At 41.2% G+C, this 16,692-nt stretch overlaps 2 protein-coding genes across 3 annotated transcripts in view; one reads left to right on the forward strand and one right to left on the reverse strand.

Moving 5' to 3' along the window:
- Positions 1–16,692, forward strand: part of LOC139951266 (uncharacterized) — a 221,555-nt gene that overhangs the window by 187,689 nt on the left and 17,174 nt on the right. The window lies entirely within an intron of this gene.
- Positions 1–16,692, reverse strand: part of LOC139951233 (uncharacterized) — a 108,570-nt gene that overhangs the window by 89,347 nt on the left and 2,531 nt on the right. For both annotated transcript variants that reach the window (XM_071950010.1, XM_071950009.1), the window contains exons 4-20: positions 16,184–16,306; positions 15,335–15,460; positions 14,091–14,312; positions 13,594–13,742; positions 13,007–13,118; positions 11,564–11,685; positions 10,424–10,627; positions 9,022–9,253; positions 8,144–8,431; positions 6,952–7,134; positions 5,841–6,131; positions 4,084–4,319; positions 3,196–3,274; positions 2,600–2,743; positions 1,910–2,092; positions 1,338–1,433; positions 871–1,055 (exon numbers count right to left, since the gene is read on the reverse strand). In XM_071950010.1, coding sequence (XP_071806111.1) covers positions 871–1,055; positions 1,338–1,433; positions 1,910–2,092; positions 2,600–2,743; positions 3,196–3,274; positions 4,084–4,319; positions 5,841–6,131; positions 6,952–7,134; positions 8,144–8,431; positions 9,022–9,253; positions 10,424–10,627; positions 11,564–11,685; positions 13,007–13,118; positions 13,594–13,742; positions 14,091–14,312; positions 15,335–15,460; positions 16,184–16,306 — 2,975 coding nt within the window. The remainder of the gene's footprint in view (positions 1–870; positions 1,056–1,337; positions 1,434–1,909; positions 2,093–2,599; positions 2,744–3,195; positions 3,275–4,083; positions 4,320–5,840; positions 6,132–6,951; positions 7,135–8,143; positions 8,432–9,021; positions 9,254–10,423; positions 10,628–11,563; positions 11,686–13,006; positions 13,119–13,593; positions 13,743–14,090; positions 14,313–15,334; positions 15,461–16,183; positions 16,307–16,692) is intronic.

The raw sequence follows: 16,692 nt of genomic DNA on the forward strand, positions 1-16,692 counted from the left end.
TCTACCAACTGAAGTATCTAGCCCTATGTTGGCCAACCCCCTATTTTGTCAGTGCCATTTAGAAGCCGTGCAGCTGTTAATGCCGAACAAAGATGTTGACAAAATAGGGAGACCGCCAACGGTAATGATCCATGTAATTGAATGTAAACACAACAACAGCTGAATGAGAAGTTTCCCAGTTTCACTCTCAAAACCTCAAATAACTTTAATGGAGCTTTTCCTTAATGGTGGACTTGGTTCAAGTTGGGTTTCATGCAAACCCAAGGGCACCGCAGTACGGCCCGATGAGCTTTTTAAAAGTGCTCCCTCTAGTATCAAGTAATTACCAATCAAGAGAATTAAATCGCGAAACTTTAGAACATAGCAGAATTGATTGGCACTTTCCTGGCAAGTAAGGGCACACAGCCAAGTGGTGATCTAAAGCTAGCTGTATGCGATATGTAGTGTTTGTGTGCATGATATAGAGAATTAATCAGACGACAGAGTTCTCTATGAAAGTTCGACTTGAGTAAAGTCTACTGTAATGGTAGAGTGTCGTGGCCGAGCGAATATAAAGAGCATCAAACTTAAGCTCTGGTGCTTCTGTTCAGCAGAGTTTGGGTTTCGAATCCGGTCGTGATACTTGTGTCCTTAAGCAAGACACTTACATGTAACTATAAATGCTTCTCTCCACCCTGGGGAAGCCGAGTAGCGCATTTGTTGCACAAGGCTGTATACTCCCCATGAAGATAAGATGGTTTGAGGATTGATTTAAGGCCGAGTGATCAGGGGTTATAACATTGGAAGCATTTTGAGACGCCCTTTGGGTGTGAAAAGCGCTGTATAAAAACTGGTTATTATTATTACTATTATTATTTAATTGTAGCTTACCGTCCGCTCTGAGCTGATCGTAGGGACCTCTCTGAGGCAGCTGATCGCATCCCAGCCGAGGGTCCTAACTTCTCCAAGTCTCTCATGGGATTAGAGCTGAGACGACCGTGGAGGAACTCGTCAAACGTCTCATTGATGTTGTGCATCCATAGGAAGGTGTAGTTCTTGAAGAGTTCTAGGAGAGTCTTCAAGAGTGAAAGATTGGGAAAAAATAAGATTATTAATTTGATTAATAGAAGAGGGACTTCTCCAGACTGGGCACTGGGTGGTCTGTGGAGGAGGCAGAAGTAGCAGCTCAAGATCGGTCTATTTGGAAGCTTCTCACCAGTCAGGCAGCCAGTGCAGAAATGTGTGATGCTAATAACTGATGATGATGATGATAGTTAGCACAAACATTTGCTTACCATTAAGCAGCGCTATGAAAATGGCCCAAGCATTCTAACAGTATAATTGTTTTCATTACTCACCATGCACTCATCTCCGTTTTCTTTCACAAGTTGTAGAATCTGTTCACATAGGGACTGTACATCTTCATCCACACCAATATAATTCTGGTAGCCACCCTGCATTAACAGACAACAATTGTAATATAACAATCGGTAGTATACACATGGATTGGCAATGAGGTCACTAAGGACTGTGAGTGACCGGTAGAGAGACTAAAACAGATCCCACTTCTGGCTGTCTGGTCACTCACAGTCTCAAGAGGGGATAGATGTGCTCTATTGACCGAAACATGCCAGTCCATTATGTGTTTTTATAACACACCTCGCTCCAAAATATGAAATAAGAAAAATCAACTTTTCTTGAAAGCACTGACAAACCAAGTATTTGGTTCGGTGCTCCAGAGCCGTGCCGAACCAAATTCTGAATTAAGTACATGAACAAATTTACGTTTGAAACAGTAAGGAGCGAATGAATGCGCTAGAAGTCAAAAGAATGCAGTTGTTCAGAATTACTAGAGTCGCTACTGTACTATTTGGTTCGGCGCGACTCTGGCGCGCCCGTCTGAAACGGGTGTAAGTTTTGTATACTGTACCTCTGCTTCATGGTTCAGCATCTTGACGACAGAGCCTCTGTTCTTAAACTCCTCAAGCCACTGACTGACATTCTCCAGTACGCTGGTCACTGCGGTGCTCTGGTCTAGAGGTGGGGTCACCGATACCACATTCTCGATCAACTCCATACGAATGGTTAGAATGGGTACTACTGTTCCCTGGGCCTTCAGAGAAATAAAAAATAACAATTATGTTAAAAGGCACTGCAGTCGATTTCAACAAGCTCTTCCAGACTTAGAAGTAGACTAAGGACTTAGGACGAGTTAGGTTCTTATAAGACTTAAACGTTAGGACGCATTGAAGCCATCCTTAGATAAATTAAAAGTTTGTTCTAAGTTTGTTCTAAGGCGCTGAGGGGAAGTACAATTAGACTTAGGAATTGGGACGAGTTAATTTTTTAGAACATAAACGTTAAGACGCATTGAACCCATCCTTAGTTAAATTAAAAGTACATTCTAAGGTGCTGAGGGAAAGTTGAGCGGTTAGTAAGCCTGCTGGAACAGGTGAGCTTTAAGAAGTGTCTTGAATGAGGTGTTTGAGCTGGCACTTCTTATCTGTGTAGGAAGCTTATTCCACATTTTGGGGCCATACACAAAGAATGATCTCTCTGCAACAGTTGAATAGCGAGTTCTTGGCACAACAAATAGGAGGCAAGATAAACTGAAACTCACCTCGGCCATGTTGGAATGGACCAGAGTGTTGAGCATTGATCTGAGACTCTTAAGTGACGCTTGTTTGAGTCCGTCCAAGACCAAAGCGTCAATGTGGTCCACGTAGTCCTCCCAAGCCGGTGACGCTCGGCTTATCTGCACAGCCTGGAATAAAACGATAAACACAGTTGAACTATTTGGTGCTTGCAGAAGGACCCAAATTTGCATTACCAAACCTCAGCAAATTAATCTCAGGCATGCAACTCTCCAGGCGAAGTAAAAAAAATCTGCAAGTTAACCCATATTTGACGAGCTACGTGAAAGTCCGTATGAACAAAAAAACGCTACAAACGCCGATGGTTTTCCTGTAGGAGATTTTTTTGGCAGTCTAAATTTTCAGAGGAAGAGGAAAAAAATGCAGTGCGTCCACAGAGTAGAAAAAAAAAAAGCATGCCGCAAATTGGGCCCTTACAGCATGTAGTGTCCACGTATATACCATTATACATGTACAACAAGCAATAAAAACACTATGGAGCCAGACTGTGCACAAAATAGTATAAAAGGTATGCTGTATGAGGAGAGCTTGTGTCTGCTTAATTTGTTTGACATTGCCTTACCTCAAATGAGATACTTAGTAAGTAGTGGATTCGTTGTCCACTAGGTTTGACGAGCCTCTCATGGTCTTCATTCAAGCTCCTGCAAAAATTGTAATTTAAATAAAAAATCATAACTTTTATATAGAGAGCAAAACAAGGAAAAAAGGGGGGAAACGACAAAGGGACAAACATGGAGAGGATGAACCTAGTGACAAATTCAGCCATAAGCAAGACATGCAAGATGAAACATCAATGTGATTTGAGTTTTTTTTAACCATTCATTTGTTTTAATCCCATACAAATGTAAATGTACACAATAAAGCACCTGCAATTTGGTCGCGTTTTTGAGATATCACCAAAAATCTGGAGCGAATAAGTCTGTGCAGGAAGAATAAAGCCTAATGGGAGAAGCGATTAGCAGTTTCAAATTGTCAGGAATAAAAACATGTTTTTACATAATCGAAATACTTTGAAATAAAATATTTCTCAATATACTTACTACAACATACGCTGCTGTACGCTTCTAACCAAAGGTTATTACCATTAGTTTTAAAAATGACTACCAAACATATACCTTCCCTTTAAACTTCAATTTCTTGAGTCAACTGGGCCTAATTTCATGGCTCTGCTTACCACTGCATTCTACAATTAATCGCTTACGTGCAAGCGACGAATTTCTTATCTAGCCTTGTAGGCGTAGAATGCCTAGTAATTTGGAGTATGCATGCCAAAATTCCCTGCAAACCCGTGAAATACGCTTGCCGTAAGCACAGAATTCCCTGCTTCTGTATACGCCGATTCTGTGCTTATGGTAAGCAGAGCCTTGAAATTGGGCCCTGATCAGAACAAGGATGGGAGAGCATTCCACATCTTGAGAATGTTTTTGAACTTATAAAACTGAATACAAACCTTTGCCACTCCAGGAGTTTGGCCATGTGGTAGCTGGCGTTAGGGTCTCTACATGCAAAAACATCAAGATAGCCGCTAGACCAGGACTGGGCAACGTCTACCATCTCTTGGCAGTTACTTTGGACGATGGCTAGTGTCCGATGGAGGTCAGCTCCAACAAGGGACGAGGCTAGTTCGATAAAGTCAGCACTCTCTGTGGTCTTCCAGGTGTAATGTGTCAGGCCTTGCTCAAGTAGCTGCAAAGAAATTGAGATCAATTTAATGATACACATGTATGGGATTTGAGGCACTGCTTATTATTTGGTTTGCAGTAACACAATTTGTGTATCTACAATGAACTTACTTGCCAGGTAAAACTTGTTCTTTAGAGAACTGTCTTGCTTTACATTCTACTACAATGGAGTAGATTTTCAGAATTTTGGAGACTTCTCTGTTCTGAAAAGAACTGTCCTGCTTTTTAACTACTACCTGGGCAGAAGGTGGAAAATCAGCCGGTGGATCGGTTTAGTGGATCGAGGGGACTTCTCGTTATTTACTTCACTACCGTGGAGTGAGTTTTTAATTGGTCTCAATTCAATGATATCCTCCATTCTAGCCTGCCCTCATTCACTAATAAACTACTTGTTCTCCCTCTTCCCACCTTCGATCCTGTCCAGTGTTTCCAACTTTTTGTGATCAAAACGTTGGGTTGTCAACTACCTGTTCCTTTCAGAACCAACACTACTCAAAACAGAATCCACATAATCACAAACCCCTCGTAGTGTAATGATCCGCCAAGTGCGCCCTCATTGTTGAGCTTTCGAAAAAGTTTACTTTTAGGATTGTCACGTGACGATCTTTCTCTTTTCAATAACTTGGAAGAGCACATTTTATTTGGTCTGGATTTCTCTTTATTTTTATAGGGAGCATGGCTCTGGCCATGCTCCAAAAACCCACTTATCTGGGAGGGATAGGTTTATAGAGGCATCTGTGAGTATTATTTTGTGTTTTGGCTCTCATTTATACCTAAATATACTGTGATTTTTAGGGTCATGTTTGGATCGCATCATTTATAGATTGTGTGTAGTGCGTCCGTCCGTGTGTGTGTAGCATGGAAGCCACATGTTTGACCTTTCTGTGAACTTTTACTGTGCATATACTGTAGTGTTGTAACTTTTTGTTGTTTGCTATGGGTTACCATTAAACCTATACATGAGAAGTTTATTTGATATATTTTAGCTGTCATTGACTGACAATTATTTATTTATCATTGACTGTATTTTGGCGAATGCTCGTCCTTTATTCATTAGAGGACCAGCTCTCCTTCCCGTGTCTCTACATTAGTGCATATTTTCAAACCCTACTTAACGTCTTGTGGTAAAAGCAAGCCCCTTCCCTCCATCACCCCCCCCCCTTTGTCTACCTATTTATTGTGTACCCCTTGCTTTTTCTGTGTGCTTTCTGACTCTCCCTCTCTAAGCATGTATTTCAACTTCACTGCTCATGCTGCACTTAGTTCATGAAGTTACCTGTTCATGTTTGTTGTGCTGTCATTTAGCCTTCGAAAAAAACTCTGTGTTGAAACGTCTGGCAACTAAATTTGTTTACATTTTGATTTGTTTGTTTAGAATTTATACGCTTTTTTCATTTAATGACGTTTTGATCATTACGAGTATAAAACTGCAATTGATGACCTCATCACTGAGCAGACAAAAAGACAAGTTAATCCAGAGGTTAAAGACAAAGACAAATTCCTATTAATTTTGTAAAAAACTTACATGATCAATCTTTCCAAGTTTTCTTTCAAACAGCGGCCGTTCGAAATCCACCAATGATCTCATGGCCGAGTTATACTTTGACACAATGGTCTCCAGCCGAGCAGCCGTTGTGCGTAACGTAGCGCTGTCGGTGTTTCTAAGCAGGTCTCGCACGGTGTCCTGAAGTTTGATGGTAAATGGTGGCTGCTGTAGATAATGAACTTCCCTGAGAAGGAGGAGTAGCTCGGGATCGAGGTTGACGTGGATGATTTGAGGTCGGTAGTCAATCTCAGGGTCATAGTCATCAGCGATCTTTAAAAAGAAATTAAAACAAACCTCTTGATGAATTTTTTTTAATGGAAATAGCTCGTCAAAATATTTTAATGAATACATTAAAAAGTCGGAAAGGTATTGCAATCTGCTCTACCAGCCAGGCTCCCAGTGGATGATACCCATGACTTCAACCTTACTGACTGTGAGGGGGGGTTAACCCTGTTTGAGCCCCAGGAGTAGGCAGTAGGTGGCAACATACCCCTGGTGGCAATTGATTTGGGTCGATGGCCCAAATCAGTTAAAGTAGCCCTCATCTTGAAGTGGCCACCCAGCCTTGTGAGTTGGGCGCCATACATGTACCTCATAAAACATTTGCTGGCCAAGATCATCAAGTTCATTCCTGATTAAACTATAAAGGGATTTTGGAAATGCCATTGAAAACTTCTGAGGTAGTAGACCTTTGATCTATAACATCTGGTTCATTTGAGACATCTTTTTGTCAGTTAGTGTATTTTGAAGCCATTCAACATGTTCAATATTTAAAAATCGAAATTTTGATGAGTGGGTGTTTCAAAATCATTTTGAGAATTAACCTTTTTTTTTAACAAAGCCGTGCATGAAACTGGGCCCAGCCGTAGGTTTCACCAAACTCTTCCTAACTTAGGATTAATCTTAGGACGAGTTCAGTTCCGTAACCATAGACATTATAGAACGTATTGAACCCATCCTAAGTTAGGACGGGTTACTCGTCCTAACTCTAGATAGGATTAATCCTAGCAGTTTGTGAAATTGACTGCAGACCCTCCCCGGAGGATTGAACTTTTACTCATCTGTATAGAAACTGAACAGACTGTCTTACCAAGAGAGGCTGTTTTAGCCGATCCCTCAGCTCATCATGAAGTTGGCACTGCCATTTAGTGATGGCACTCTCCTGGTACTCCTCAAAGTCCTTCATAGTATCAGCAAAGATGTCACGAAGATGCCACCCGGCATCACCCTCAAGGGAGTGTGGGCTAATTCGCTTCAACTTCTCCATTGGATGCTGGAAGAATTTTTTTTATTAAATTATAAAAACAGTCAATCAATCAAACGTTACATTTATATGGCGCCATATTCCAACGACAGTAAGCATTTGTAAACAGGTGAAGATTGAGTGACGTCTTAAAAATATGTACAGTCATGACAGTAGGTGATTGTCTGATGTTGTCAAGAAGGCATATCCTAGGGGCCACAACAGAAAAGGCGCGGCCACCGCAACTGTGTTTGCTTCCAGAAATGAGTAATGCAGATTTGTCCAAAGATTTGTTTTTCAAATTCTTAAAGGAGGCGATCCTGACCGAGTGAGTTTTTCCTGGAATAATTCTCTGGGGTTTTCCTCCGACATCAAAACTGAAACTTCCTACTTTGTCTTCTCTCCATTGGGTTGATGGCGAGTACAGTGATTGTAATGGCTTAGTTGTTGGTAAATTTATTGCTTGGTTTATTGTGGTACATGTCCTGCTTCATACATACAGTATATATGGTACAATGTGCTTATCAATGGACTACTGTTTTAAGGGTGCATTCATTGCATGGGGTGGTGGTCTCTATGCATTGTTTATAGTATAGGTTGGGTCATGATTGAAATGTGGATGAGGTCAAGTCTAGACTTGGGTAGCTCTATCCGTGTGTAGTGTAAAGATATTACAGTGATTAAAATCACTTTTCTTAAAGCCCGAAGGGCGTCTCAAAGCGTTCCTGACATTATTACCCCTAGTCACTGGGCCATATTTCATTCCTTAAACCAGCCGGTGCTGAGAGTTACCGCACTCCAAGCTAATCATTCACGTAAACTATCTCTGCCCTCACAGGTATCCATTTTAACCCTGGGTGGAGAGAAGCTTATGGTTAAATGCCTTGCTCAAGGACACAAGTGTCATGACCAGGATTCGAACCCACATCCCGATGACTTAACCACCCAAACTTGAGTCAGATGCTCTTATCCGCTCGGCCACGACACCCCCACCAAACAAACTGAAATGAAATGCAACAAGACAATCATCATAACATACCTGAATTCGTTTCTTCAGAGCCCCTACCCACGTCAGCCGGCTGACCACCGGTGGAAGATTCACATGGTTAGGTGGAGAGTTCCTCTTCGCCAGGAACATAGAGCGGACGGCGATAAGCTCCTGGGTGAAGGAGCTGATCAACTGCTTGTCCTTCTCTCGGAGGTACTCTTGAACCATCTCTCGCCCACTTACTCCTTCGAAGACCTCTAGGAGACGTAGCTGAGCTCCGATGGTTGGGCATTGCTGGAAGCTTTGATGGAGGACGGTGGCAAGACGTCTCTCTAGGTCCTGTTCAAATAACACCAAGAGAAAACATTTTTAAATGCCTGGCACACGGCTCTAACAACCCTTGAACCTTTAAACGATATTCATTTTGGAAAGAGTAAGACGTCTCTCCGAGCCTTATTCAAATAACACCAAGAGCATATTCACAATGATCAGGTGCTAGGCCCAAGGCTCTAAAAAATATTTCCTCGGCACTCTTTGTGCGACATTAATTTTGGGAGAGATTTGTAAGCATTCATAAGCCTCGTTCGCATTGGACTTTTTGGGAGGTAAACTAACCAAGCAGAGGGATAATTTTAAGTCCAGTGCGAACAGTAGCGGTTTATAAGGTGCTGTGGTGCAATCTATCAGTAAGTGTACTGGGTTCTTTTAAGTGCAATGCACAACAAATGAGACCTACGACTTAACGTCCCATCCAAAGGATAAAGAAATAAAAAGTGTTTTGCTTAAGGAAATGAGTGTCCAGACTGGGACTTGAACCCACACTCTGCTAAACAGGAATACCTTCATTTTAAATTTTTTTAGAAGAGTTTTCCGTGCTAAGCCATTTTGAGTACTTCTCAAAATGAGTGATTTTCAGCCTCGCTTCTTACCTTGACAATGGACCTGAAATTGAAGAAGGCCTTCTCGAAGGCCTTGCTCTCAGTGATGTCAAGGATGTCCATGACGTTATCCCCAAAGTCTTCCATGGCATCTGAGAACTCCTTGTGGATCTCCCTAACGAGGGCGTCCAGGCTCTTGGTACCAGCTCCTCCAACCTCTGCTGCCATCTGCAGGAGGTTGAAGTGTCTTGTAGTCTGGACCAGCTCCAGAAGGTCATTACATCTGTTGAAAGCAAAAAGGTGAACATTTCAACCTGGGCCAATTTTTTAAAGCTTTTTAATTTTAATTCTAATTTTATGCAAGTCACCAGACACACAAGGCCTGAAGGCCACTTCCAGGTGTGGGCTACAATCAACTATTTTTCCAGGGGCCGTTTTCATCTACTCCTAACAGGGTTACCCCCTTTACAGTCCGTGCAGATGTAGGCTTGGGTATCGTCCAACAGAAGCCTGGCTAGAGTAGAAAGCACTACCTCCTAAACTTTTACAAATCAATCATGGTTAAGTGGGGTTAAGCTTATGGGGTGTCGTGGCCGAGCAGATAAGAGCATCGAACTCAAGTTTGGGCATGTCAGGTGGTTAAGTCATCTGAGTGTGGGTTTGAATCTAGGTGACGACACTTGAGCAAGAGGGTTTTACTATAATAATTTCTCTTCACCAGGGGTATAAATGGGTACCTGCGAGGGTAGACATGGTAGAGGTTTATATTGTGTATAAAAAAGCCACTGGAGCGCCACGGCAGCTCAGGACTGTATGCCCAGGGAGCTGAGAAAGATTACTGCAATAACCTATCTTTCTGAAAGTTTGTATTATACTCAGCGCCTTGAGTACCTCGTTTGGTAGATACGTGCGCTATGTACATGTAAGACTTCGGTTTTATTACTATTATTATTAGCATTAAAGGAATGTTTTTGGTCCAATGACCAGGGCACTAATGTAAAGGACTATGAGAAGTTGTTGTGAAACACGCTTTTTTCAGAACCAGTTAGTTTTATTATAATCTTTATATTTTTAACCTGTTTGTTAAAATTGTTTAACTAAGTGAGGTTTGCGGTAGTTCCATGTGCAAATCTTTGTTGAGTGGCGTTGGTTCTGAGAAGAACTCATGGTTGACAACTCAATATTAAAACTCAAAAACTCAAAATAAAAATTGAGAAAGGTAAGCAACAAAATTGTAGGTAATTTTCTCAGGTTATAAACAGAACTGGCGGGCCAAACAAGTTTATACTTTCCCGCCAAAAATCAAAAGCTCCAGAAGAAAAGCAAAAATTGCATGAAATATTTTCAGGTTTAATTGAAAACTGCAGAAAAGAACTAATTTTTCCCTTCCAAAAAAAAAACTTTCCCGCCAAAAATCAAAAGCTAAAAACTAAAAACAGAGGTTCTATTCTACCTTTCCATGAAGCCGTTCATCAAATTAAAGCATGGAGCGTTACGCGGCGGCCATTGTGAGTCTGTCCATTCATCTTCCTGTATAACACCTACATCAGAGGAGCTGGTATCCCGCCATATGCCGTGGGACGATCGGACTCGTTTACGTTGGCTGGTGCTGTAGAGTTTGGTGCTATATAAGACTCCTTTTGGAGGATGCAATGTCCTGATGGAAAGAGGGGAAAAATATAAGTTGTTTACAAACCCGAATGCCCTGTATTTTTTACCGCATGAGGGCGCTCTCAAACATATTTGTATCAGTTCCAGGGGGTATATTCATTCATACCCAAAACAATCAGTAAAGACTTAAACACATTCAATTTACATGTACCAGCCACGAACTTCATATCCACCATGGACATTAAGACCTTTAACGGAGCCTTTATAATCAACCTCTGAAGCAAATTTAAACTACAGCGCAACAAAAGTGACCCCTTGCACGCGTATCACACGCGGCAACCAATGCCACGCTCACCATGTTGGTGGGCAGTTAGGTTTACGTGTATTAACGTCGCGTCGCCTAAAAAGCTCACTTTACTGCATAACGCGCAACATAGAGTTATATATGAAAACGTATGGCGCATTCAAGATTTTTCTGCTGATGACGTCAGGTGAAATGGGTCAATACCCCCAGAAGTGACCAAAATACTAATGAGAGCGCCCTCACCCGGTCATAATGACATGAATCCCTACTCACTGCTAATGAGTATTTAATATAAATTATCTGTAGAAGTTTCAGCTGAAAAAATTCTTGAAGTAAAAAAAAAAAAAGTGAAATCACAGAGCGTTGTTTTCAGGAGAGTCATAATCATCTGTATTAATTTTCGTCACACTGAGATAAACATTATTTTCGTGATTTTTTGTAACTAATTTTTCAAATACTACAGCACCTCAACAAATAATACTTTAAGGAAAGCTTTCTACAATCATTATCTTTAAACCGTGTAAGTTTCAAATAAGTCTGTGGACAAAAAGTACCCAAACCCTTTAAGTTTGCTGTTCTGAGAGTCTTTGGCTTTTAGCAACAAGAATTAACAAAGAAATATATAAATAAACCATCCCAAGGACAAGACATTGAGGGAAGACAGTTTATCATACGTACATTGCCTCTGCAGTTTCTGAGACTTTCTCAGTGTTGATATCATCAGCTTTGTCCTTCGTGTCTAAGTAAGTTCCTCTGTAAGCAGCGCAGACCTTCAGGGCATCCTTCAAACCAGCATACGACTGCAGTAGCAAAATAAAACAAACAATGCTCAGAAAAAAAACATATTAACAGGGCTTGAACTTAGAGGAAAAATCCACAAGAACACAGGGCGTTAATAGATGGAAATTTGCATCGGGATAAAGATTATTAACTTTGGATTTACTCATATACACCGATGTGTGTAAGCACTGTATGCTCAGTACTTTCCCCAGCTCTGTGAAAACAAATCCACAGGCATATTTAGCCGGCCTCAGGTTGACCTTGCGTCAACAAAAAACAGTCAGCGACTGACTTTTCGGGATCACACTGCGCCTGAGCTAAGACCATCAGGAACTTTGCATACGACCCGAGCGTAACTGCGAGGTTTTTAAGACAATCTGATACAGTCACCGCTGGAATAAAAGTAACAGTCGCAAGGGTAGAACATTTTCAATTCTTACGACATAATCCCGACGGTCGGGAATCAAGCGCAGGCGCACGATTTCTCAGTTGTTGTGACCTGAGCATATTTTGTAGGCGCGTTGCCGACGGTTTGTTGTGGGCGCAAGAAAATCGTAGGTCGACCTGAGGGGCTTTACTTGAGTGAGATTTGAACCTACGACCTTGTAGCCTTTAGCTCAAAATATTTACTGGACCAGAATTTATTTCCCAAGATCAGAATCAAGTTGAGTTGAACAAGCACAGAGAAGTTCTATTTCATTAGCGTTTACATTAAAGTGAACTGCAAAACTCTTGAAAGAGAATTGAAAGTTAAATACAAGATTCACAGACAACATTTTTCCACAAAGATGTTATACAATATAAGTTATCACACAAGCGCGAGTGGAATACGGAAAAATATAGCGCGTCTGCATCCCATATCCAACGAGGCCGAAGGCCGAGTTGGATATGGGACGCAGACGCGCTATATTTTCCGTATAACGTATTTATCTTCAAGCAAACTTGGTGCGTGACATAGAACACACAAGACGCATGGTAGTGATATTAGCCGTGCAATATAGGTTTTTATCACCACTCCATTCTGCGAATCTGATTGGAGGATTAGCGCATACTTGAAGATAATGAGGTGTATTATTTAATTAAAAACACAACACTACTGGGATTGTCCCATTGTGGTTTACTGACCTGATGCTAAATCACAGGTCTCCCCAAGCCTCTAGTCCAGTCTGATTATAAAGTTCTAACTAAAGGCCCAGTCACACCTTGATGTTTTAGCCAGCAATATGCAGACGTATGAAACTTCTCTAAAAATTACACAAAAACCAGTCACAGTAACTTTCCGGGTGGCAGCGGAAGAAAAAGTCCAATGGGAACAGGGCTTAACAGTCTTTGACTAATTACCTGGAGGGTATTTTTAAGGATGTCTTCTCCCACAAGGCTTTGGGCTCGGAGTACTACCTCGTTAGACACAAGCTCCAACAGATTCTGGAACTTATCTGTGTTGTGATAATACCTGGGTACAAACAACAAAACATTATTCTAATTCAAATTCCATTCAATTCAAATCTTAATGCATCATGCCCAGCATGAAAATCTCTATTACGGTTTGCACAATCGCTTTACAATCTTGGTACTTTTTAGTATACACGCACGAACATCGTTCTCTCTCTGGCGACATTCAACAAATGAACAAACTTATCGTGTGCATTTTATTTCACAGTCGTCATTTTACCTTGCTCTAAATCATGTTCCGGAAACTGAATATGTATGAAGTATAGTAAAACAAATATAACATGGTTTATTACCGGTGACTAGTCGATGAGCTCCCCTCGGTATTGGAAGTTGACAAACTAGTTCACTCGGCTTCGCCTCAGGAACTAGTTTGTCAACTTCCAATACCCCGGGAGCTAATTTCGACTAGTCACCCTCAAACCATTTTATATTTGTATACATGTACATTATTATTATTAGTTCAACCTCTCTATTACCTGGAGTGAGACCAGACTAGCAGCACAGTGTGTATCAATGGAGGGAAGGTCCGTAGCATGTCTCTCGGAGTAAAGGAATGATGGAGTTTCTCAAACCACGGAAGCAGGGTACCGAGGAATCGAAGGTTCTCATTGGTCTCTGCAAGAGCCTACAAAAACAAAATGGAGGTTTAGTTTTTGGTTTTAAGGAATGTTATTGAATTGGTAAGAAACACAATGGTTTACATTTAACTTAAACGGTCTAGTGATGATGATCGTGGAAAACATCCCTTGAAATATTTCTGACGAAATGTCATATTTGATAAGAAATAAATAATCTAATTTACCAGCCAGGCTACTAATTGATGATACCCAAGCCTACATCCATATGGTCTGTAAAGAGGGTAACCTAGGTTCAGCCCCAGGAGTAGGTGCCAACGGGTCCCTGGAAAAAATAGATTGTAGCCCAAACCTTGAAGTGACCTTCAGGCCTTGTGTGTCTAAAACAATTCACTCACCTGTGAGATATCCTTGCGTACGTTATGGAATGAATGTGAGTAGGTACTGTTAGCCTCGTCCAGGTTCAACAGAATATCACTAGCGATCGGAGAGTCCAGCTGTGTGTTTATTGAAACTAACTGCATGTGACGACCTTTCCACATGGCCACCTCGTTTAAGGGCAAAGGTCGGGGGCCATACTGATGTCGGAGGTCACCAAGAGGTTCATGTTTCAGAAGCAGCTGTGAAATTAAAGAAAAGGAATAAAAATAACAAATGATGCACTATATTTTATCGTTATCCCTGAAGTCGCGGTCAGGTTAGTGTAGTGGTGTCTTGCCACGCCTTCCACCTCTAAGACACCAGTTAGAATCCCACTGGGGGCACCAAGTGAATTAATAATACAAAACATTTATATGGCGCTATACAAAGGTGCCTAAAGGGAGGGCAACAAAAGAGGGGGGCAACAAAAGAACAAAATCAGTACAAAAACGGACCAACGATGAGCCATGAAGATTGAACAAAAACAACAACTGGATTGGTTTTTCCCTGGAATAATTCTCTGGGTTTTCCTCCCACATCTGAAACTGAAACTTCTTCATCATCTTCTTTACTCGTTTCGCTCTAATGGGGGAATTTCAAGATGCTTGGTGGCAGCAGACTTACCAGGTAAAATCCATTGTTCTCATTAACATGCATGCTCAGAACTACGTAAACAATCACAATTTACCTGGTAAAAGTCTGCTGCCACCTAGTGTTCCAAAGTCTCCCATTAGAGTGTTGAGAGTATTTATCCAGATCCAGATCACAAATTTTCTTCAAGCACACTTTCAGCATTTGACGCAAACGTGCCACTTTGGAATAGCTTATAAAAGCGTAATACGCAGAGTTATTATAGAGCACACCATTCGCAGCGTGTGATATAAGCGTAGGAAAGAGGTAGAAAAAGATCACAAAGCACCAAGACCCGGCCAGGGAAATTCGTAAGATTTGGCAGAATAGTAAAAATAGTGGTGGTTGGAGCGCTTGGCACCATTCCCAAAGCACTGTGGAACGTCTAGATGAAATAGGGACAAATGTGAGGGAGAACTGGTACAGAAGGTGGCGCTTTTCAGAACATAAAATCGACCCATGGACTCGAACCCTAACCCTGCTTATCAGAAACACCAGAACTCAAGTCCAGTGTGCTTGACCTATCTGCAAAGACACACAATTTTGTATTGAGTACAAATAAAATGTGCATTTAAGTTTGACCTGAACTGACCTTTATCTGTTTGATCCAGCCAATGACGGATGACTCCAGTACGTGAATAACAGCGGTCCTGCGCGTAGGTAGCGCTGCAGCTTCTGCTAACACCTCAATAGAGGGCAGCGGTAGAATTATATCACCCTGTAAAATAAGAAAATTTTTTGCTTTACGTAAAAACATTCTTGAAACCGTAAGAAGATAGTTTAAAGGAACATTACAAAATTGGTAGAGAAAAAAACTTGTGTAAGATCACAGATTTACATAAAACATACACAGTGTGGTCTAATGATGATGATAGTAGAAAACATCCCTTGAAATATTCTGTCTGAAATGTCATATTTGATGAGAAATAAATAAAACTATTTTCCCGTTTGGAGTTTTTTGCTCAGTTTGCGTTTTATTCATCTTTGGGGGAATCGATGTCATGCAGAATGTGTATTCGGTTTTTCACTATTTTTCTTCTACAGATTTGTCAGTTTATGTATATGGTGGATTACATAAAGTGCTTAACAAAAACCAATTCTGTAATGTTCCTTGAACCACAAGAGGTTTTTCTTAAAAAATATGCAAATTTTGACATTCTGGCTATGGTTACTGCCAAAGGCTTAGACTTGTGGATAAGTCGTGAAATGTCTGTTGCGATGATTGCGAGACTGCTGGCCCCTGCGAGACTACTTCTCTCACGTTTACGGCCCCATACAGTTTTGTGCGAAGCAGTGATCTCGCAAGAACAGTGATCTCGCGAGAGCAGTATTTGATAGCGGAAACCTGAATTATTACGACACCCCCACGACTCGACTATCTCACCACGGCAGACCATTAACGACTTCTCCACAAGTCAACTAAAGGCTTGGCTATATTTACCTCAACATTGCCTTCGGTGACCTCGACATTACCCATCATTCTATGCAGGATGTCCATTAGCTTATCAGCGCTGACCCCTCCATAGGTCAACAGACCATCAGTACAAAGCAGGGGAAGGTACACCTTTAAAAGAATCACAACAAAATACATAACAATAATAATAATACTTAAAGCCATTGGACCCTTTCGGTACAGAAAAAATAAAAGTTCACAGATTTACAAATAACTTACAGGGTTTACAGAAGGTAGTGGTGAAAAACCATAATACAGCGCGCTGGTAAACGAAAACATTTCCTGGGCATGTGCATTGAACCACAAAACCGTAACCGTGTTACGTAACAATCACAGAGGTCAATGGGTCATCTGTAGTGAGTTAAACCAGATGTGGTCTTTTTTCTTTCTGTCCACACGCTGTTAAAAGATAAACCTGAAGCGATCTAACTTTTTTGGAATAAACCCAAGTCTGTCTACATGTAGTACCACTCAGACACACAGAGTTGAACTCGGCC

This window comes from Asterias amurensis, chromosome 19, assembly GCF_032118995.1.
Source record: "Asterias amurensis chromosome 19, ASM3211899v1".
NCBI lineage: Eukaryota > Metazoa > Echinodermata > Asteroidea > Forcipulatida > Asteriidae > Asterias > Asterias amurensis.